The sequence below is a fragment of the Labrus mixtus genome, chromosome 8 (assembly GCF_963584025.1).
Source record: "Labrus mixtus chromosome 8, fLabMix1.1, whole genome shotgun sequence".
Lineage (NCBI taxonomy): Eukaryota > Metazoa > Chordata > Actinopteri > Labriformes > Labridae > Labrus > Labrus mixtus.
This window is the reverse complement of record NC_083619.1, coordinates 21,973,263-21,997,362: the sequence shown is the minus strand read 5'-3', so window position 1 is coordinate 21,997,362 and position 24,100 is coordinate 21,973,263. Positions and strand designations below refer to the sequence as shown.

The 24,100-nt window shown below is 42.5% G+C and overlaps 1 protein-coding gene across 2 annotated transcripts in view; it reads right to left on the bottom strand.

Moving 5' to 3' along the window:
• Positions 1-235: 235 nt before the first annotated feature.
• The window catches only part of zfyve9a (zinc finger, FYVE domain containing 9a), a 32,351-nt gene continuing 8,486 nt past the window's right edge, over positions 236-24,100 (bottom strand). The window contains exons 2-19 of one of the 2 annotated variants that reach the window (XM_061045153.1): positions 23,881-23,982; positions 22,410-22,517; positions 18,978-20,461; positions 17,959-18,058; positions 16,995-17,171; positions 16,640-16,803; positions 14,773-14,902; positions 14,294-14,416; positions 13,329-13,484; positions 12,073-12,297; positions 10,042-10,124; positions 9,766-9,870; positions 8,475-8,625; positions 8,183-8,263; positions 7,220-7,382; positions 5,663-5,768; positions 4,852-5,028; positions 236-4,055 (exon numbers count right to left, since the gene is read on the bottom strand). In XM_061045153.1, coding sequence (XP_060901136.1) covers positions 3,894-4,055; positions 4,852-5,028; positions 5,663-5,768; positions 7,220-7,382; positions 8,183-8,263; positions 8,475-8,625; positions 9,766-9,870; positions 10,042-10,124; positions 12,073-12,297; positions 13,329-13,484; positions 14,294-14,416; positions 14,773-14,902; positions 16,640-16,803; positions 16,995-17,171; positions 17,959-18,058; positions 18,978-20,461; positions 22,410-22,479 — 3,657 coding nt within the window. In that variant the 5' untranslated portion in view covers positions 22,480-22,517; positions 23,881-23,982 and the 3' untranslated portion in view covers positions 236-3,893. The remainder of the gene's footprint in view (positions 4,056-4,851; positions 5,029-5,662; positions 5,769-7,219; positions 7,383-8,182; positions 8,264-8,474; positions 8,626-9,765; positions 9,871-10,041; positions 10,125-12,072; positions 12,298-13,328; positions 13,485-14,293; positions 14,417-14,772; positions 14,903-16,639; positions 16,804-16,994; positions 17,172-17,958; positions 18,059-18,977; positions 20,462-22,409; positions 22,518-23,880; positions 23,983-24,100) is intronic. The other variant, XM_061045154.1, reaches the window with a different exon arrangement.

The following is a 24,100-nucleotide window of genomic DNA, read 5'->3' as shown; positions in this document are numbered from 1 at the left end:
AGTCGATGACAGAGCAGATTTAAATTTTTCAAAGACTCATCCAAACAGAAGAAGAAAACTGTTAAAATGCAAAGTTGATTCCGTCTCCCGTTGCCGTTTCAGGCTTGTTTCTGTTTGCATGCAGAGTTATAGATCGGATCGTAACATCTTCCAACTGAATACAGAGATAATGCTACTTTTTCAGTCAAACTAATTGCACCTTGTCTTTATTTTTTATCTTTTCTTTTTTTTGGGGGGGATTTGGGACATATTGCACACGTCAGAGAATGCCAAAAAGTAAAACCGTAACAGAAGACAAGAAGTCTGAAAAAGAAATCCTCACGTCTCCTTTGTTATGCCGATTTATAAAAAAAGAGAGATGCCGTCGGACGATGGCGGCTGATGACCGTCACACAGTGAAGACACAGTGATTGAGAAACACCCACTCTGGTATGATCACAGTAATAAACCCAGAACTGGTGACCTTGACCTCTCGTTCAGCCTGTACTGAACATTTCTAATCTGCTCCACTAACATTATATCTGCTACAGTAGCTCCTAAAATACTTCAAATTGAGATATAAACGAATAAAGAAAGGCTCAAGTTCTAACTTAACCTCGAAGCGCCGGCTCGTCTGCAGATTTTTCGTGATTGTCTGATTCTCATTGTGATGTCGAGATTGTTCTGATGAAACCTCTCGTACTGTACCGACAGTACTTTTTGTGTAGCCCCGTCTGGTTTCATATGAGCATGATTAAAGATGGAGAAACTGCCTCACGACGCTGAATGATTACTGTAAAGAGTGGTCCAGACATGACAGGGTGCTTTTTGGTGACTAGTCTATCTAGAGGTGGACGATCACATTTAGCAGATTGGAACAGAAACAAGAGGAATACATTCTTACATTTTTTCCAGGTCCATGTAGCTGCAGGAGAACACAGTCCAGAGCAAAAACTGATTTTTTTTTTTCTTCTTTTTTTCATTTTAACTTAAAAAAAAAAACAAAAGGAAAAAACAGTTGAGGCCTTTTGAAGACAACATAGCAGTCTACAGGGTTCCTTCCTATGCAGGTCTGCTGCAAAGTCTCAGGCGGGATGTTGGTGATTCCAGGGCTTTGGAAGGACGATTGCAGAATATGTGAGATGAGATACATTCAGCTTCAGGTCGATCAAACTCTTGTTTCTGCAGGAACCCTGGATCTTTACAGCTGAGGGTTTTTTTTTTCCTGCAGCTGAAAACAAAAAAAAAACTTCCAGGACTCAAAGGCCTCCTAGTCGCTCGCTTGAACTCCCCTGTAAATGGCTTAGAATCCAGTGCACTGCTTCTGCAATTTATTACAGTTCTTATATAGTTATTTATTCATATATATATATATATATATATACTGTATTTATATATATATCTTTTACATATTCAGTTATTCTCTTTTGTGATTAAAAAGACTAGAATGTCTTTCCAACCAATGACAAACAACGAGCCCCGATGATGTTGAAGATGAGTGGACGAGATTAAAAAATGATTTTCTGCTTTATGTACAGATTGAGTTGATCAATAAAGCATTGGAACCTTTTTTTTTTTTTTAAACCAGCTGTCTACTGTAGGACAAAAGGGTTTTCAGAGTTACCATGTAGTCTTATTCCACAGAGCGTCAGTCTGATGAGTCCATGATATCACTTCCTGCATTTAACTTGGAGCTCTGGAGGCTACAGACGCAGAGTAACAATGGAGGAGGAGTCGTTAGCGTCTATAAAAAATATGTACAACACGTGTATTTGTCCATGAAGTAAAGCATCTGGTGACTTATGAGTAAAGCTTAAGAGGTGGAGATGAAAAGTTGTCTCTCTCTTATTTATTTTTTCCTCACTTGATGATTCGCTGCTGCAGGCACTGAGCACCTCGGTGCAAAAAAGGGTTCAAAGAAAAACACCACACTGACGCATCTTCCAGCTCCTTGTTTAACTTCAGATAAATTATTCCAGAGGTTTGAGCCGTGGGTGTGAGTATCCCTCGTTTCAGAACATCCGTGCTACACAGAGGCCTTTGCTGATAAATGTCAGTGCTTCAGGACCGCTGGCTGCCACAGTGACTTTGGAGGGACGAGTTTGTGTTAACCAGAGCAGCTACATACGACGCCTATGAAACGTATCCCCCCCACCCACACGGGAGGAATTCATGTTGGATTGATTTACAACTTTCAATCAAAGTTCATTCAAAGTGGCTGATTAACGGAAAAAGACCACTTGAAGTTAAAATAGCAAGTTCTCTCGATCAGCTGCTACTTGAATATTACAAACAGCTGTGTGGATAATAATAATTCTTTCAGGTTGCACATCTGGATGCTGACATTTTTCCAACATTTGAAAGGCTGCATGAAGTCTGTGAGCAGACACCCTCTTCCAAAGATCAACAAAACCTGGTTCTGGTATCTTCAAACATCTGAGCTTAAACTCCTGAGGCCACAGTGATATCAAAGTACATTAACTCAGTCTCTATACTTTTAAGTCCATACTGCAATACTTCTTTGAATTCTACGTAATTTAGGGGAAGATTTCTAGCTGCAGACTACATAATCATTAGTTAGTACAGCCACTTATTACTTTTCAGACTTTTTTTTTTACAAAAGCTAGAATGAACCAATAAATGATGGGAAAATATATGACTTAATTAGTGCTGATAAGTCTACTCAGAGTAAAGAATAAGCCCCACCTTTACAAGCTGTTAGTGCATGTGAGTTTTTTTCTGAAACTGTCCCGTCTGCAGGATTCATTATATTTCTTTAACGGTCGATTTACCTCGAGTGGTGTTTTCAATCCAGGTCTTTTCACTTGTAATCATAAAGTGTAAAGTCAGTCGATGATTGTAACAGATTACTTTTACATGAACATGTTGCTACTTGAGTAAAAAAAAAAAAAGAGTATTTCATCCATCACTGCTAATTTGTCATGAATTTTTAAAAGTAAATTAAACAGCTGAGCGAGCAGCCGCACGAAACAAACCCTTCACTCTGTGACACAAGTGGAAACTAAGCGAGTAGAATTGAGAGTAATGATGTAAAAATATTCAAGTGGCCTTAAATCCAGAGCTGCTCCAGAGTTAACGCTCTCTGGCTTTCAGGTAGTACGTCTGATAACTCAAGGGATGTTTCTAGCGGCAAACGAGGTGAACTGACGATGTTCTTAATGAGTAACATTTGTCCCTAAAAGGATTTTGTATAACCGTGTTCTGGGGGTAAACATCTGTTTATTTTGTAAAAGTCAGAACCCTCCGGGGCGCCGGTATCCTAGTGGTTAGTGCGCACGCCCCAGGTACAGAGGCTACAGTCCTCCAAGGTTCAAATCCGACCTGTAGCTCCTTTCCTGCATGTCACTCCTCACTCTCTCCCTGTACCAGATTTCTGACTCTCTAATAAAGGCATACAAAAAGAAATCAAATCACTCTGTAGACATCATGAGGTTTTTTTTTTCTGTTGACAAACCAACAAAGCCACTTCAACTTGTACTTTGACCATCGTTGTAAATCAATAAACATGAAGACTTTTGGGGGGGGGGTTAATACTGTATAGAAGCACTTTAACGCCATGCTGGGGTCAAACAGATTGAGCAGGTCATCTCTGGTGTTTACTTCCTGCTTGGTGGACCTCTTATGAGAACCTGAGACAGATGACCTGTCAGGTGAAGTTCAGCACAATGGAAACATGACAGGCCTCGTCAGGCCCCAGGAGGCCTCTGGAGCGGAAACAGAAGGTGGTTTTTGGATGCATAGGTTTTGACTTGAGGAATGCTACCCCACCTGGCACGGCACAGTTATCAGGCTCCTTTGAAGTGCAAACGGTGTTGGAGGAAGATGACGTAGGTCCAGGATGAGAGATGACATCAGAAGGTCCAAAAAGAAATAGATGACGGTCCAAAGACTCCCTACGAGATGATCTCCAGGATGTAGAAGATCAGCTCCATGACAACCGGGCCCTCGCTCAGTTGACACGCCCCTCCGTGGATGACTGGGATCAGAGCGCTGTCAAGGTCGCTCAGGTACAGAGGCAGCAGAGGCTGGCCGTTACTTCCTGCCAGGTAACCCACCTGTAACAACACAGACAGGTGTTAGACTCGTATCACTACCAGTGCACAGTTTAGATCATAGATGGACGACATGACAGATACAATAATATCTTTCTCAAACATGGTTACTGTCTTTCAGTGAATTCTTATATGACAATTTTTCTGATAAATGATTAATACATTGATCTTGATGCTATAAAAAGGGGGTCAAATGACATGATTGACAGCTCTTCAGAGTAGAGGAGGAACCTCGAGAAGAAACATGACAAACACTAACACAATACTTTCTTTAACCGTGGTTGTCCTCTTCAAACCTACACAATAATCCTCTACAATAGACGCCACCAGCGCAACATGTCTGCGCCCGTAGTGGGGGAGTTTTGGCTTCGCTTTTGTCCAACTCGAGGAGGTGGAGACACATCGTCCATTTTTATATACAGTCAATGGATTTGATTCAGTAGATATAAAAGTAAAAGAAAAATGTTGTTTGATAACTATAGAATGTAAAAAATGTAGGCAATCGACAAAACAAACTTTCTATTCATTTACTTATAATAAGTGCAAAACTTAGACCACTCTCCCTCCTACAGCTGGAACAGACATTTGGGTTTTCTTTTACTGATACATGAGAAATAACCCCTTTTATTCTTTCTTATTTAGTAAATGTGGTTCTTAACCTTCTTTTTCCTTGATCTTATTCTTTGTCTTCTGTCTTTTATTTCCCTGTTTCCTTAACTGCCCACACATACATATATATTTTCAAAAGCTCAATATACTGTATACGTATGTGTATATATGTGTACGTATGTGAACCCACCTGGTCTGAGTCCAGAGTGACCCTCAGTCCCAGTTTGGCCATCCCGTCCTCCTTCAGCAGCTTCAGGTGTGGACAGAGCGCCATGCAGAAAGCTCTCGCTACGTTCTCCGTCAGTCGGCTGTGGTCGGCCGGGTCGCTCAGACCGTTGGGTTGATCTTCACTCTGAAGGAAAAACACCTGAGAGAAATACCAGAAACATGAAATCATAAATTCAATATAACCACATCTATGAAAGTAGAGCTGCAACCATAACTGAAGTCTGCATCCAATCGACTAAATGTACACAAATGTTTCATTTTTATTACAACACATTTGGACTTTTGCCGTGTGCTGATGTAAATTCTCATATAGCAGCAACAAGGAAATCGCAATTAATTATGTAGCGGCATTAAGTCCTAAGACAGTAAACTGAATGTCTTTTGGTTTTGGTCAAATCAAGACATTTGAGGACGTCACCTTGAGCTTCATGGAACAATAAGAATGTCCTTATGGTTTAAAGTCAAACAAGGCCGAGATAAAAGGCACTATTTTGGATTAACAAACATGCGACATGTGAGTTTATGGATAAAAAGCTGAACACAGTATTCACTAAGTTCTGTGTGAGACATGTACAAATGGATTTTAAGACCAATAGACGGGATTAGTATAGGCTGCAAAAATGTCTAAATTAAAAAAACAAACACAGAAGGAGCTGCAGCCCAGGCTGCGCTTTAAAAAATGAAATGAATGCAAATCTATAATTTTACCCTGAGCGACTCCTGTGCTGGATAATTTCTGTCAAAATAAGTCATTTGGTTTGGCTGCTTCGTACCTCTGTCCAGCGGATGACTTTGCCGTTGGCTTTGAATTCAGAGCCATGGAAGATCTTGACGCTGGTGATAGACTCCATAGATTTCCCATCGATGGGACTGATGACACTGAAGAACCAAAACACAGAAACAACAGAGATGAATGCCCAGAACTTTACAGAGGATTTAGAAACAGGGGTAAGAAGAGGAGATGGGGTGAGGGGGGGGGCTGATAAGGACTAAAAGGTAAGTTTTAAAATCTGGATGAGTGAAACATAAAACAGATTTCCTTCTGCAGCTTCTGTCGCTGTGCCCTTGAGCGTGGCGTTGAACTGCCAGCTGCTCGGCTGGCGATCATCAGCCGAAGACTGAAGTCACACTTAGCAAACTTCCTCTGATAAAAACACTGCTGTAAATGTGCCAGTGTTGCCAAAAGGCAACTATAACCACTGTCTCTGGTCCAGATGTTGACTTACTTACTTGACTGAATTACCAAAATCTGTTTTACAATGAATAACTGCCAAACAAGCAAAACATAAAAGCATATAATGGATCAGTCTGGATCTTACAACAACAACTAAATACTTTATTCCAAAGGCAATAATGTGTTTTGATACAACGTAATCTCATGTTTGTGATTGATTGTGTGGGAAAGTACCACAGCTTTAAAAAAAAAAAAAAACGACAGATCTTCAGCCATATTTTTAACAGAGCAGAAGAGAGAGAGCAGAGAACATCCACTCAGATTTAATGGTCAGCAGAAGTTTGATTGCAATTTTTGGAAACGTCCCCATAATGTCTGCCTAGTCCTTTGTTCTTGCTGTGGTGTTGTAACAGGTATCAATTTCTTCACGATGCATGTCCTTGTGCTGCTTTTTACAAGTTCTCTGGAGGACGAAAAAAAGAAGCTTTTTCTTTATTTTCTATCAAATCAAAAACAAAGTCCACACGGACAACAGTGTTGAAAAAATGAACTAATGAAGGTATTTCATGTCAAACTTTGTTGGGAGATCTTCTTTTTTTTTTGCCCATAAGGCACGTATGAACGATGACAGAAATACATTTTTCAGTATTGGAAAAGGAAGCACAGCGATTGCATTAGTTCTATATTTATCTGTATTCCTGATATGTCGTATGTGTGTGCTTGAAGGGGCTAAAATGATTCTATTGTGCAACTCAGTGATGAAACAGAAATAAACGACCTGGTTCATTGACGGGAATCTTTAAGCAGCGTGTCACCATACTTACTTATCCTGTGAAATAAGAGTCAGAGCAGGGAGTGTGTGGGTAATATAATACATTTATAGAGTAGCTGCAGAGATTCCTCAGTTATACATCTAAGAGTGAAAAATCACATTAAGACCTGCAGGTTTCATCAGAAGCCACATCAGACCACATCCGTCCCCCCCTGCTGAAACGTTCCTCCAGAGGGCTTCCTCGACATGCACAACAAGTTTTGTTATGGCGGAGTAGTAAATGTAGCAGTTGGGAAGCTATCAGCTCAATTGAGCGTGACATTGATGCCTCTCTGCCAGCTCCCTCTCTTTGTCTGTCAGCCGTTTTCTCTCCTCCTGTCTCACCCTTTGTTGAAGTTGTGGTCGTCCTCCGTCCACTGGATGTGGACGAGCTCCTGGTTGTCCTCCTGGTCGGCTTTACCACAGGTGATGGTGAAGTCCTTCATGTCCCTCAGCGCTTGCCGTAGAGAGTCCATGGTCTCAGCTGTGATCTGGATCATGACACCGTCTGAGAGCGGAGGGGGGGGGGGGGGGGGAGATCCATTATCATGACGAGTGCTGAGACAGTTAGTATATTCATTCATTATTAATTAATTAATTATGATTTTAACACAGATTTCTGATTGCTGTCATGGTTACACTTTAAACCTGATTATTATTGTAAGTGTCATTGGATAAATAAGCACATTTTCTAGACTGAATAAATAAACGTGTAGTTTTCTGCATATTAGGACTCGAACGATACAAAGAACCAAAACAAAATTCTCTTTCTTTTGAGACCAACCAGTGCTATGAAAGTAAAACACTGAGTCATGGGAGAGCCTCTTTCTGGAGTTTGTCAAGAAGCCATACCTTAATGGGTAACAATTAAAAATAATCAGAGGAATAACTTGTAATTAAATAATATTTAGTTGCAGCTTGAGTTTGTCTTTATAATATGTAGTTGATATGATAAAGTTAATCTCCTAGAACATACTGAGAAAGTCTTTACAGATGAAACAACCATGAGGTCTGTTTTCGAGGGTATTACAAACCTGAAATATGACGGTACTAGAGGAAAATGCAAATAAGAATTGACTATTGCCATGATCAAGTTTTCTCATTGGTTTGCATTTTTTAACACATCCAGAGATGTGAGAAATCACGTCCATCTTCCAATGTGATAATAAATAGAATCCCTTGTTGCAGCACTTATCACCAGTCTGTGCCAGCATTATTCTCTGTTCTCTGGAAGGTTCTTAAAAATACACTCAGACAATAACCCTGCACTTTTACAGCCAACACGGATTGTGTTGTCACACGTCTTACCTTCCACGATGCTGGTCTTTGCCAAGAAGCCCGACGAGGCTTTCAAAGCACCGCTGAACACAAAGAAGCAGGCTCCAGTAACTGCAGACAATTACAAAGAGAGAGAAAATCAACCCAAGATCAAGATCAAATGATTTTAAGGCAAACAGCCAGCGCAGAAGAACGAACAGCAGACAGTGAGGAGCAGGATTTTTTTTTTTTTTTTTTTTTTTTTAAGTACACAGAGCTGGACACAACAAGCAGAGAGACAGAGTGAGAGATAGAAGAGATGAATCCGTCTCTGTGTCGGCACCTTTGCGAGGCTGGTGATGGATGCTGATGGCCTGCGTCTGATAGTTCCCGTCATCGTTCTGGACACACACCAGGTGGGAATCAGCCCGGTCGTTGAAACACGCCCCCATGGCCAGCACGTGTTCGTTGGACTTGTTCATGGCCTTCATCAGCTGCAAGGAAGAACAATATCCATGTCTGGTTAAGCTGCCCTACGGGTGACTGTGCTGAGGAGCAAAGAGCTTATCAGAGACTGCCTGGTTAAGCCTAATTGCACTGGACTTGAGGGTAAAGTCCTCAAATTTAAAGGGAACGGGCTGAGATGACAGATTATGTTGTAAGTCACTGACATGGGTGGATATCAATAGAGGAAAGATCCCACACATTCATACTGCTAAATCCCTCGCCTCTGCATCTCTTTGAAGACGCTCTTTGCGAATCAGAAATGAAAATGAAAATCTGGAGGGCTTTAACCACTTGCTGCGCTGAAGGCTCGCCTGCAAGCTGTTGAGAAACGGCTCCCCGTTTCACATTACTGGGTTCCCATCTGTTAGTGCATCAGCAGCCAAACGCTACAACCAGCACCACTTTCTGTCTCGGCCAAATGGTCGCTTCTCGTGTAGCACGTCTTCTCGTTGGACGTTCATTCACACCCTCGAGGCGGCAGCAGTTGTGACAAGTCTGCAGCCCACGCCTGACGTTCAGCTGCGAGGACCCTGGAGAGTGTGTCGCACATCACCTACACACAATCAACATGTGCGTGCGTGCGTGCGTGCACCGAGTTTAATAGGAGCCTCCTCCACTGATGTCATTAAGTCTGCTGGAGGGTTTCATTCTGTTTCAATAATGTTTTATGATTTCTGGGAAATTAAAAACAAAGCATTTATTTTCTCTCAACGTCTGGAATCTGTTTTGAAGGTTTAGCAGTTTCAGGGTACGTTGACTAAATGTGTGTCAATTTAGCGCTTCCATAGCAACATACATGGTTGCCGGATTAGCAGTCTTGTATTATCTGTCCTCTGTTTTTCTTTTTGATATAATGTCTGTTTTCTAATTATTTCTGTAATGACTCGATGTCATTGTTAATGAGGGTTGCCCCTCAATGATCTTTCGAGTATAAATAAAGGTTGAATGAAAAAAGATTGTCGTATACATGTTCTGATTCTAGTGACAGCTTGGTTGATTTTTTTCACATTCTGAAGAAGTAGCTTTAGCTTTAACTGTTGGGCTAAAACTCTTAGAGACCGCTGTTGTTTACATTTCAGCTGTGAGAGCGACCTCACCTCAGAAGATTTGCGGTGCAGGACACTCACCTCATTGTAACGATTACTGGGGATCTTAATGCTCGTCTTCCTCACCTCCATGTCCACAACCAAACCTTTCACCACCGGCAGCGTGTACTGGTAGTTACGGAAGTCCTACGACAGGAACAGGAAAAAAATGATTAAAGGAAAACACTTTATCATAATTCAATCAAATAACAAGGTAGAACAGAATATAATAACAGATATATAATATATATATATACATATACATATAACAGAATATAATAGAAGCTCAGGAAGAACGAGAAAGGGAATATGACTTACTGCAAGCAGATTCATGATAGTGTGACCGGTCTCTCCAAAGAGGGGTTTTCTGAAGCGAACACTGAACAGCGGACACGGATAAACTGCAAAACAAAACGTTGCTTATTGTTAATTCCACCATAAAACTACAATGTTATTGTTCCCTGTTTTAGACATGCCAAGCCTCCTCCTGTCCTCTACAAAGTGTCTCATTCAGTTGTGATGAAACTGTAATACCATTAGTTATAACATGTTACAGTAACAGCAGCAGTAGTTTGCATGTGGATTTAATTTATATTTTGATTTGATGTCATTCAAAGTCTTCGTCGCTGCCGTATTCTTCCTCCCTGTTTGACTTGGACTTCAGTCTCGTCTCACAGTTCATTTGTTTCTCGTTCAGGAGTTTCCGGGCCTTTTATGAACACAGCCTGTGTTTCCTGTGTTTTTGATCCTCTTCACTCATAAATGCAAATGAAGTGAACTAGAGACCCCACGCACACATCAAACTGCGCCTGCAGTTAGAAGGAACACTCCTAATCCACAAGTGAAAAATAAGGCTGTTTTTTTTTTTTTTCTCCGCAGCAACCAAAGCTTCTTAGACGACTATTTTTAGCCTTATCTCAGCAAACAGCTGGAAATTAGATCTCTCCACAAACTCTCATTAGCAATAAAAAAAATAATAAAATCTATCTCAGCCTCAATCTGCAGTTCTGCAGGGAGCCGTTTGTGGATGAGAGACCCGACCTCCTGCTGGTCACTGCTTAAGGTACACAGTCTGAGCGTAGAGAACTACGCTGTCTGCGCGGTGGATTAATTTCATGGTGATGCTAACAATCTGTGTTTTAAGAGCCTTGACAGTATGTGGCTTTGTTAATGTATTCTATCCGTGCTGACTGGAAGCAGGCGAGAGGCTTAGCAGAGCCAGGCGGCGCTCCGTGCTGGCAGGTCTGGCTGTGAGAGAAGGGGATTTGGAGGAGACGAGGCTCCCTCTGATAAAACCTCTCACAAGACCTCATGGTCCATGTGGGAAGCTGCGAGGAACACGTTAGAACAGGTTTGTAGAAAGTCAACAGCTTTTCCTTACGACTGAGAGGCTAAGCTTTCCAGATCAACATGGGTCTGAACATTTTAAGCAACGAAACTATCAAGACACACTTTGCTCTTTTACATCCTATTTAACTTTGATGGTTCCAATGTCTGACAGACAGATTCCATATCGATATATGTTGATTCAAATACCAACAAAGAAAATCTGTAAACATTTATTTTCAGACCTGAAGAATGTAATGAAATATATTTTTGGGACTGCATGCAGAGAGATATAACTGAGGTATGGACTCATTTCACTCTGCAGGGAGCTACCAAAATGTGTTTGATTCGGACTAAAATCAACAGAAGAAGAGAAGCTGGCATGAAATACTTACATTTGTTGTCTCACTCTTTTTTTTTTGCCATTTTTAAAACAAATGAATCCCACACTTGTGATGAAAAAGTGATCAGAGAAATGGTTATTTAAGGAGCAAACCTTTCATGACAACTTTAAAAAAAAAAAGTCTCTGCTCATGAAGATCATGTAGAAGGATCAAACAGCTACAAAACTCAAGAAAGATATTTGAAACCTAAAGCCCCTTTCACACATACACAGCACTCATAATAATATCTTTAAATTGCCTGGGTGAGCTACGCGTAAACACGGCAGGTCATTTTCAGGAAAATTCACCACAAGTGAGTGGATAGGGCTGACAACGTTTAGAATCAGCGAATGCTGCACGACCAGTTTGATCTTTTGCATACAATGCAGCTGTTTCATTCTCTTATCTGCTCTCCAGAAAAACCTGTCATCACAGCCTCGGACTTTGTTACTACTTCACAATTTTGCATATATTGTAAACATTACACACACTGTGACTTTGACCATTTTTATGTCATGTCCCACCATGTAGAGAGAGATGTGTTTAAGGTGAACTCTGGAAAGTGTCAGGGGCAGGCTGTCCCAAATCTTCATGAAATAGTAGGGAGTTGTGTATACGTGTACAGTATACTTTGACTCACATCGGTACTCTGCTCCCAGCCGCAGCATGAGGCGGATGGGGAAGACTTTGGCCCATGGCGTTTCCCACTTCTGTATCAGGATGCCGAAGAGGTAGGGCGGGTTGGGCAGCAGCAGGTCCTGCAACGATTGGAAGGAAGGGCTGATGTAGAGGAAGCCGCCGTGCTCCTTACTGCCCAGGAAGCTCTGTGTGAAGAATGAGTGACTCAGGTGGCTCAGCACGTTGCCTGGAAGAACAGACAGGAAGAGAAGTTAGAGACACAGAATATGCAGCAGGAGGAGGAGGAGGAGGAGGAGGGGGCAGGGTAATAACGGAGGGAAAGGCACAGCAGGGTAGTTGGAGAGAAAGTTGAGAGAAAAGAGAATGTAATAGGAGAGTGAGGGTGAAAAGTTCAACAAAATAAAAGCAGATGATGATGTAAAAAGGATGGGAATAAAAAAAGAAGAGGGTAAAATTAAAGGATGAAAATAAGAACAAATGAAGAGGAAAATGAGGAAAGAATCCAGATTTCTCATCCTCTGCAGAGGGTCAACCTATTCCTGGGATCACTGTATTGATAAGGAGACTCAGGAGTTCAACAAAGAAATAAAAGGCATCCTGCCTGTTGCCCTACAATCTCATATTACCTACAAAGGCTTCATGTTACTCTTGAAGGAGAGAGGAGAGATCGCTGGCATTAGATGCCACATAGAAACATAACAAAGCTGTGCTTGGAACCTGCTAACGCCAGCACTTCTTCTTCTCTAGGCCTGACTGACGGCAAGTTAATCAGGAGCGACATGCACAATGTGGCTCCATTTCACCAGCCTGAAAGTGTTCCAATGTGACTATGTAAAAGGAAACAGCCAGAGGGGAGCAAGCCGTCAAAGTCACCCGATATTAGCCGATTTAGCTCTGCAGCATACGGAGTTAAAAATGCAAGACAAGCAGCCGTGAGGTGTCACGCCTGGAGGGAGGCGACGTGACAGCCGGGTGCTAATGTTTAGACCGTTTTTCACGAGGCAGACAGTTCAGCAGCAGTGGAAGCTAACCTGGTTTCAAAATAGAGCATCACCAGGAAGTTAAAGTAGAGCTCGGACACTTTACCCTTTCATTTAACTTCATTACTCACACACAGGTTCACACAGGTAGACTCACCTGGGAACCCTGAGACAGGACTACTAATAAGCTGCTATCACTCCCAAAGAAGAGCCCCACAGTGGAGATGGACTAGTTTCACAGTGAACCTCCTGGTGGAGCTGTTGGTTGTGTTCTTACCGCTGAGGGCCTCCTGGTAGAGCTGCACAAAGTGTGTGAAGATGTCTTTGGGAATGGTCTTCTCGTCAGGTAGACACTGCAGCAGGATGACCACCTCTGCCTGGCCGACGGCGTGCATGCCCTTTGTCGTCACATACCAACACTTCCTGTTTACATCTGTGGGTTAAAAGGATACAGGAGCTCAGACCAAGATACATCAGAGACATAATCATCATCAAATATTGTTGTTCCTCAGATATGACTTCAATCTGAAGTGAACTTTCAGAGAGAAATAAAATGCATGACTGCTCCTGCTTTTTGAAATTAATCTAACAATTGAAGGCCGAAGTATCACCACATGCACAAAGAGAATACAATTTCACGGAACCAAAAACAACAACAAAAACACTGTGAATTAAATCATTTTAAATTATAGATTTTTTTTTTCCTCACACTAGTCTTTAACAATCTTTTTTGCTCACGTATGCCTAGGGGGGGGAAAAAAAAAACACAACAACATTCTTATACAAATAAAATGAAGTGTGTCACCCTACATTTGAATCCCTGCTAACAATGTGATGAAATTCAGGCAAAACACTTAAAATCCAGCATATGAGCCATTAGTGAACAGTCCCAACAAAATGTCAGGTCATTATGTCTTTTTCTGAACATTGTACAACAGGCACAAAAAAATGTGTTTGTGAATTCCCTGTAAGACGTGAACAAAGCATCTCTCAGGCTAACACTGGTCATTAGATCAGTTAAAAAGCAACAAATAAAAAGTCACTTATTTCATTCTGGTAAGGGCCATAAAAACTTGAGCCTGCCTGATAAACTAAAATATTTTTGAATTGAGGTTATTGCTACAGTCATGTTAACAACACACAGTTTGTGACGCTCCAACAGTTCCTTGTGTAAATAGTATTTGACCTGTGTTATTAAATTGAATCTTGTGAATGCTGTAAATCCTTGCGTTGGTAACTCACAGTTTACAAGCTTGACCATAGCAAGCAGGTTAGCGTTGAGCACGAAGACCAGGGGGTCTGGGCCTCCCTCCTCCAGCTGCTGCATGAGGACGATCTCCGACGGCCTCTCCTCCACTGCATAGTCTGCAGATGGGGTGGGGTGGAGCAGACGAAGGAGAAAAGAAGGCGGAGGAGGGGGTTGAGGTTAAATTAGACAGATGGACAGGAGAGAAGCGAGGATGAGAAGTGGAGTGGAGATGTCAGGAGCCAGAATCAGAGGGGAGGTGAGGAAAATAAAGGAGTCACATGTGAACTTCAAGAGACCCTTTCAACTCTTTAAAACATCTTAAGTGAACAAATCCTAACCTCCCCCTCTGTTTGCAATGAGCGGACAACATGAGCCATGATAAAAAAAAAAGCATGTTTGAAATCACAGCACAAACACAGCAGCTCACAGAGCAATGAGGAGGCAGCAGAATGGTGAGGATGAGGGCAAGCACCTGTGATGTGGCCTCCCGTACCTCCTTTGACTCCGGTGGAGATGAGCATGGGAGGGAGCCCGTCCTCCGGGATCAGGCTGAAGGAGCTGCCCACTGGGCTGCCAACCGGGGCAACAGGGCTGTGGGATGCCTGGCGTGGAGAGGAGGGGCAGGGGGCGTAGGGTTAGAAGTCAGTTATTTTTGCTAGCCGTGGGTAAAATACACCCCAGATGTAAAAATGAAATCTGTATAGTGTTCTTTAAAACAATGGTCTCAATAAAACGAGAAGACATAAGAGAAACAGAAAGTGATTACTAACAAGCCACTTGGTTCTGTTTGGCAGAGAAATCAACAACACAAGCTTTTCATGGGAATTAACAACAATTTGGCAGTATTAAAAAATACATTAAGCCAAGACTTTAAGCTAAGACTTCCTGCACTTTAAGGCAGACTCGGACTATTTATGGTGCATTTCCTTTTTTTTTTTGAATTTTCTCCGGGAAATGTATGCCATTTGAAATGAAGACCATGTTCAAACTAGGACTGTCAAATGATTGAAATTAGTCATATCTACATTTCAACAGTTAATCGTGATTAATCACATTTTTTTTTTTTAAATGACGGAGCATTTAGAAACTAAAAGGGACAGATCTTTTTCTCAGTGGTTGATAAAGACTTAAAAAAAAAAAAAGTTCATAAATTCATTAGGGTGTAGGAAGCAAAACAGAAACATTAATGAAGCATCATTTTTGTCCTTGTAGTACAACGTAAAAATTAAAACAAATATATGCTAACTAAGGGTGGAATTTTCAAGACAACGCATAATATGACGGGTGATACATGACTCACAATTAGGATGATATCACAACAGAGAAATTCTGGGATGACTGATATGTCCCAAGACAATCATAAACGGTTTATGGACTCCAAGTTGTACAGAGCTTTGTCTAGTCTTCAGACTAATGAAAGCGCTTTTACACATTTCTCGCCCAGTCACACACTGATTGCGGGGGGGCTGCTTTGTAAAGTGTCCATCACTTTAACTAATCCCATTCATTCACATGAGCGAAGTGTGTTGCCCAATATAATACCGCAGTAGGTGGGGATCGAATCCCCGACCTTCCAGTTGATAGACGACCAACTCTACCAACTGAGCCACAGCCGCTCCCCTGTATCCTATAATGATACATGATGATATCTGATTAACTGAATAATACAAAAGAAATCTCACATGTTAAGAAGCAGCATCAGTGTGTGTCAGTTTCACCTCTTGGCATGCTTCATATCTTAACTTCTGTTCTTCATAAAGTAGTGCAGCAGTGAGTCAAAATGGCAGGAAAAACCTCTTAAGATTGTCATATTGCAGTATAGGAGTGCACCTCTAGATGAGAAAGTTGTGAACCTTTGTGGCAGTAAATTCTAATTCATGCATCACTGAGCTTAAGCCAATATGGCCGTCAGGGTGTCATGTGAGCATGTGATTTTAATTTAAACATGTTATGTCTGCATAGCATCACCACGCCGGCAACTGAGATGCCTCGACAATCAATCTGTTCAACGGCCCATGAATCATTCAGTCCAATGAGTGTACATCACAACCATCACTGTTGTGTAATGCCGTTGTAGGGCAAACTTCCACAGGCTTTCCTTCAAGTATTTCAGTCTACTGGGATTTCTAATCCTGATTAAGCAAACAAGGAATGTTTCCTTTGAACTCTTTTGCGGCCCATTTGTCGCAGTCTGTGACCCAGCCAGTAAACCACAATCGACAATCCCACAGAAAGAGCTCTTTGTGGTTTCTTTCAACTCACTGGGGAGTGGCTAACATAACCATACAAGTTAACCTAATAGCATTAGCTGTGGGTGAATGTTTTCATAGCAAGCGTACCTCTGAGGATTCAGAAGTGGAGGATTTGTTTGAAAATGTGGAGATGGCAAGAGACTGCGAGGGGGCTGGATTAGAGGCAGGCGGTTTGGGTGACTCTGACGCGTCTCCGTTAGGCAGGAGCCCATCAGCAAACCACACCCTCCTTTGCTCCCGTGTAAGAGACCCTAAAAGGTGAGAGACCAACAAAACATATAAATCAACACACAACACGGTAATATCAAATAAACTGAAATAAGTTCCAAACAGTGCTAGCCAAAAACTAAATACGTCTTTGAAGTAGTGGTGGAAAGAATGTCAACATGAAATATGAAAAAGTAAGCGCGGAGAGCATTTTAATCTTCTGTAAAGGTCGTACCCTCGTTGCCAGGCGGTTTTAGAACTCCCACAGGCACCATGACAGTAGGCGGGGGGGAGCTGAGCACCCCGGAGGCCTGAGCCTGCTGCAGAGGGGGGATAGTGGAGCAGTACTCTGCTGGGTTGTTGGGGTTTGGACTCTGGTTGCTTGCAGTGACGGGTGCCTCCCACAATTGAGCTGACAAGAGACAGAGAACATCACTAATAAAGTGTTGGGGGGAAATGAAGCCAAATACATGTACGTGCACAGGGGTCCGACTGGCAGCTTCAGTTTTTAATGGACAAAGACGGATGTTGTCCGGGGATTCATAAGGACTATTATTTTTTAACTGTTCAATATTAACAGTATTCCTATACTCTATATTGATATTTATATTTACATTTTTTAATAACAGATGTTTCACTTGTCATGATATATGATTTAAAGCTTTAGTTAATTTTGTTAATGAGGGCTCTTTTTCAATAAGTGACCCAGTTAGCCAGCAGGCTCAACTAAATGAAGCACAGTCATTATTAATGCTGATATTTAACTCTATATGACATTACATAAAATGTCCTGTATGGAAATGTCTTTATAGTCCGACTGCAATATTATATATACAAACTAAATAGTTAAATACTCTGGTATAATTGTCTTTATGTGTCTGCAGTAGCAACATTCATGACTGAGCAACACTTCATTTATTTCTTGCTAAAAGAAACCCCATTGTAATCAGTCAGGTTGTATGTTACTGAGGCTTTAACATAGATCAAATCAAAAGATTAACCTTCTTGGTATCATTGTTGTCCCTAAAGGAACATTTTCCCACCCGTTTTATTTCCTACATTTGCTCTCTTTTGTCATTACACTGTTAAATATTTAGTAGTGCAGCATCCACAGTTACATTCATATGTAGAAGGTGTAGATGTAGAAATAACGTATACGATTGAATAATCAATATCTCTCTGTATATAACGATGCTCACCACTTGTTAGAGCAGAATGGCAGGTGACACAGACGCGAGCCTCCTTCCTGTCCATGTACGTGAGCCTGCACTTCAGGCTGCAGCATGTAGCACAGAACACCTTAAAAACACACACACACACACACACAACACAGTCACAACGAAGAACAAAGCCACTCGTACCACCTTCCTACAAATATGATCACACAGTTTGAAAAACATTATTCACATGGTTTTACTTTAAGTGTGGCGTTTCAAGGCTGAAGAATTGAAAAGAGGGGGTTGTAAGTGTGCAGTAAATGCAACATTTTATGGGTATTGATTTTTAGACTCTGCCAGGGCTTAAATGAGCTGCAGCTGTGTCCAGGGTGATGTAGTGTAGCACCTTCCTGCACATCATTATCCAGTAGTAACATGTATTTGGTAGAATATTAGTCACAGGGTAGGGGATCCTTTTCATTTCAGAGTCTCATAAGCCCCATCTCAAACTGGTATGTGTATCTACCAGTGTGGAGGTGGATTCACTGATGATCCCGCTGCTGCATTTATTGTTTGTGGTGTCGGTGTCGGTGTTACTGCAGTGCCAGCTTCTCCCTGCTCAAGTAGCAGCGAGTGTGTTTGTTTACCACCATGGGAAATTAAGTAGCAGTCCAGCGATTTTTTTTTTTTTTCCCCAGTGCAGTGTCAGCGACCACATCTTCACTTTAAAGCACTGTGTGGACACCCTGCTGCATGTGTGGGTGGCCATAATGCTAATCTACCCTGCACCCTCCCCGTGTGTATCTGCACAGAAAGGCACTCGAGGAATTAATCTTTTAAAACACTTGAATTCACCTTCTTACTCGCATTCGTTAAGTACGACTCTGTAATGCATTTTAAAATGTTGCAGTGCCTTTTCATGCCTTTAATCGCTCTATAAACGCACCACCAATAAACAAATAAGTAGAACTGGCCCAGAGATGCCAGGTACTTTTTTTGAAAGTGTTGCAGTGATTTGAGTTAAGATTTTCACTTAAAAGCAGCTTAAACCCTCCACTGACCTTTCCGCAGGCTCTGCAGTGATGCCTCCTCTTGGTGAATGTGAACTTGACATCACATTTCATACACATAGGAGCCTGGGAGTCAGGCACCCACACAGGGGCTACCTCCCCCAGAGAGCTGGCAGGTTTCCTGCACAGATTACCCTGTTGGCCTGCCTGGAGGTCGTTATCTGGGCTCTCTGAGGGCATAGGGGGAGGAGAGTGGGCGACGCCATCTCCGTTTACCCCGTTAGCACTTTGATCAGTCCCACTGAGCGTCAATTCAGACGGCGTGCCTCTTCGACAATGGTTCTCCAGGTTTTTGTTCTTGCTGACGGCGCTCGGACCGAGCTGGTTTTGTACCTGACCTGACAGCGGCTGTGGGATCTGGAGCTTGAGGCTGACCGGCTGCTTTGGCCTCGCGCCTCCGTAGGGAACACTGACTGGCTGCAGCCGATTATTGTTGAGTTTTGGTTGTACGCCGCCTGACCCCCCTGCTGTTCCTCCTTCACCATTCTCTTGCTTGCTCTCCTCCATTTCCTTTTCCTCAGTGACAGAGTCCTCTTTGGACGGGACAGGAGACGGAGACAGACCCTCATGATCCTCCTCTTTCGTTTCTGTCTCCTTAAGCTTGGAATGCCCACTGCTCTCCTGCTCCAAACCGTTGGGAAGGCTTCTTATTCTGAGGAGTTGGTCTATCTGTCCATCTGAACCACATATCCACTCCTTCTGGTCCACCTCAACACTGTCAGAAGAAGATAAACCATTCTTCTCCCACTCACAAGCAGTGTTAATGTCTCTCCCTCTCCCATTCAGGACACTTTCTACCTGCTCTTCTTTTATGTTTGCTGTTAGTTTTTCTTGCCCATTTTCTAAAACAGCAGCTGTAACAGCCTCCTCTTTGACACCTTGCCCATTATGTATCGAGGCTTCCACATCTGGATGAATTTTCTGAGTCTCTTCCTGCGTCTCCTCCTGTCTTAATCCAACTTCAAAGGTAAACTGAGTGTGACTGACATCAGAGCCTCCTCCTTCTCCTCCTGCTGTGGTGACTCTCTCCTCCTGATAAGGTTTACCCTCCCGGTCAGAATGGCCAGGTTTGTGGTCCAAAAGAGAATTAATCTCCTCTCTGAGCCCGTCCAGTTGCGGGCTGGCAGGGCTGGCGGGGCAGTCGTTCTCCACAGCAGTACAGGCCGTCACCGGGGGCGGGGAGAGGTCGTCTGTGCCCACCAGTTTGCCGATGTTGGGTTGGGGAAGGGGCGGGCTGTGGACATCTGCTGGCCTATCCTCTGCCCAAGATGGAGGTTCGGGACCTGGGTGTCTTTTGGGGTCACCGCCCGGGGAGGCGCTGGATGTAGAGTCAGGAAGGGTCTTGAAGGGCAGGGGACTCTCCCCGGGGCTGAGGTCTGCGTGGGCCAGGGCGGGGTTCAGCGACAGCAGGTGGGCTGGAGGGGCCAGAATCTGGGTCCACTTGGCATCAGAGAGAATGGGATTGTCAACTTCATCTAACGGAGAGAAGAGAGCAAACAGATGATTACATATCAGTTTACCTTCAATACATCACACAAGACTTTGAAAAGACGACCAGGTGACACCCTTTCAAATATAAACACAGTTTCGCCAAACTGGGTCACTATTTCCAAGAATTTAAAGACATTCTAGTTGCAATTAATTTATAAGGAGAAAAAAAAAAAATCAACCCTGGAGAGCAAACAGAACTAGATTTTGGCCCTTATGTGTTGGTTTAAATCAGCTGGGATGATATGAACTTTAAATTCAACTGGGTTAGCACGACAAGCTAGCTAGTTGTTGGCAAGGCATTTTGGCCGCCTCCATTACCAAAAAAGGTGTTCACTGGTTCACACCAGTCTAACCATCACCTGGCTCACGCTGTGACCTAACAGTGAGCCAGTGTTCAAGTCTTATTCAAGATATATGCTAGGCCTGGGACTGAGTTTTCTGGCACCTTTACTTCAATCAAGTTTATGGTAGGGCACCAAATCTCTCATGAGGTTATTCCAACATCTACTGTCCACTATAATCCTAGACAAACAAGACAAACGCCAGAGCACTCTCTTTTAATCAATTAAGTGCCTTTATTACCGGGGAACTGTGTGTAGACCCTTAAGTTTGTTTGACTTCCTGATGAATGCTTATAGCAGGAAAAAAAAAAGGTGACCACACACTACCAGTCAAGCTCTCCTTTCGACAGATTCCTCTTAGATCTGGTTATAGTCTGCAATGATACAATTGCTTGAATTGTCATGTGTGAGGCCAGTTGTCCTTAAACAGTATCTTCATGCTTCCTCACAGATTTCGTATCACACTAAAGAGCTGAAACTTTAAAAAAGGAAGACGTTTCTACAAACAAAAAGAGATCGTGAACCTACAGCAGCATGACAGGAAGCTTTAAATGGATCGCTACAGAGAACTAAGACAGAGATGCACGCTCCCAGGTGACCAAAAGAGCTAAAACTGGCAGAAAGAAAACCAGAGGACAATTTGAGAAATGAGGCTGGCATGGAGTGGGAAATCAGCGTGTGGATGGATTGGGAAATTCTGAGAGAAGTGGGACAAACGGCTCAGTCACCACTGGGAGCCATCAGACAGGCAGACACACGAATGCCGCGGGAAAAAAAAAAAAAAAAACGAACGAGCGGAAATTCTTCTTATATTTATTCAAAACGATTTTTCTTGCACAGCCATGTCAGCTACTGTACAGTGCTCTCTCCTCCCTCCAAAGGAATTCATACTAAGCTGTTTTAGTATGTGTGCTGTGCACTCGCATTCACTCACACACACACACAGTTAATCTGCCAAGCTGGATCTCTGGCACAGGACACACAGATAATCACTCGCAGCCAAAACACACACTGAGCTCACAAAGTACCATTAAAAGATTCTGTGTGTGGAGAACTGGCATTTTTTTTCTGAGGTCAACCTCCATAAATCCAGAGAAGGAGGTGCCTTTCCTCTATGATAAGCAGACTGTTTGTTCATGACAGCTGGGAGTGTGCAGAAACACAGCTCAGTATCACAGTGTTTACTTTTCAAATCATCCTAAATAAACAAGGGGGCCTTTGAACCTCTGCTTCAAATGGGCCCTCACAAAACTGCTTCCCTTGATTTGAGCATAAAGTGCAGAGATAAAAAAGCTTCTTGTGCTTCACCTATTGCACAGTTTCGCACAAGCCCGAGGGAAATTGATAATCCAATTAGTGCTATTCCCTCTCTGCACACCCTCAATCACCACCTGTAAACGTTCCTCAGACTCATTGGGTGTAGGCCGATTGTCTGCGCACCTTGATGATTTACTCGTGGGTTATGCAACGGCATGCTAACCACAGCTCCTCTGAAACTGAAATCCCACAGCTGCACCCTGTCCCATCTGTCTTTTCTCAAACACAGTGACTCATTGTTTGTCCCCGTCTCGTCTCCAACGCAGCGGCTCACCTTCGTTCTGCTCAAACTCGTCCAGCACCTTGTCCAGGTTGAAGGCCTCGGCCTGGAAATAATTCTCCATGGGTCAGGAAGCTCCACCCTGCCGACGGCCGCGTGAACCTGGAAGCAGGAGGAGCGTTAATACCACCGTTTATGCAGATGACCCCCACAGCCCTTCATCATATCTCCTTCTTCATATCTTTACCCTGCACTCATTTCAATATGATTTGTTTAAGGCGACACATCCCCTCTAATACTCTTTTGCTCCCTCTTCTCATTTCCCTGACATTCACTCCTCTTTTCTGTGATCACTCTAGGGTCAGGGAGATGATAAGAGGGGAGTGAAGGTCTAGGTAAGTATAATTAGAAAGGTATTTTATGATTAGGAATGTTTCAGAGAGAATTATATGACCTTGGATACAGCAAAAACTTACCAAATTATCAACATACTAAAAAGAGAAGTGTCTTAAATCTTTTCCTTGAGCTAATAATGCACAGTACCATTCTGTTATTGGATTTCAATGTTTGAAGCACCAATATTAAAAAACAAAAAACAAAAAGGCCATTCAGTGACACTTGATCAATCTGTCAATTATTTGAATGTAAGACAATCATGAAAAACCGGTCATTACAGCTTTCCTCAGGCCAAATGTACATTTTTCTCTCACTTGATTTGACCAACTTCAAGTCCAAAACATCTAAATTATCACACTTTGATAAACATGATATTACATGATAGTAATGATGACGATAATAATGATGATTATGATGGTTTTGATACTGATTAGAACAGCCTTCAATGTTGTGCTTTGCCTCTGTGCACTGACTGTCAGCACCTGTGCTCGACCGGACTTAAAGCTGTTCGTTTGCACTTATTGACGTCGTTTCCTCTTTTCTAGATCCTTGTTGGTTCTAAACTTCCTCTCGGATGAACTTTGCTTTGGATACTTCGCGTCAGCTAAATGAACTGTAGAGTTGTAGAACTTTAAAACAGGGACAAGCTGCAAATCCTCACTTTTAGGAAACTGAATCTAAACAGAAATATCTTTAAAACTCTGATCATCTACTCATTGCTTCGGCTCTAAATGAAATGCCACTTTGACAAAGCAGGGTTGAAACACACTTGGTTGCAGAAATGGTTATCAAATGGTCAAGGACATCAGTTTGCAGTCACTAACACTATTTTTGACTGTTTCTAAGTAGAGGCTGCATGAGCTGAATGAGATCTAGCCACCCAAACCTGTCCTACCACAAAGGTTCATTTGACTGATCGCATCATGCTAACATAAGATGCAAATGTTCCTTTGTAGGCAATGCAGGGAGGTTTTATTATGCTCTGGCAGTCTAAATTTACAAAGCAACTTCATAGTTTGTTTGTTCAATACACTGCATGTTTTAAGGTATTGTCATTTATAAATTAGAAATGGAAATCTGATTTATGTTGAGCCATGAAAAAGATATTTCCCTGTCCATCAGTCCTTACCTGCACAGAGGTCCTCCTCAGCAGTCCAAGGTGTTCTTTTCTCAGCGGGTTTCCTTCTCAGTTCTCACCTCACCCAGTCTGGCAAGCCCCCAGCGCCCACACCTAAGACATAGAGGGAAACGCCATCATTCATTACAAAGTCTGCTCCTGAGCCGGTGTGGCAAAGCATGCTGCTTGTTTCAGCATTAGAAGAAGAGGATTTCCAGCATGCATCCTAGTG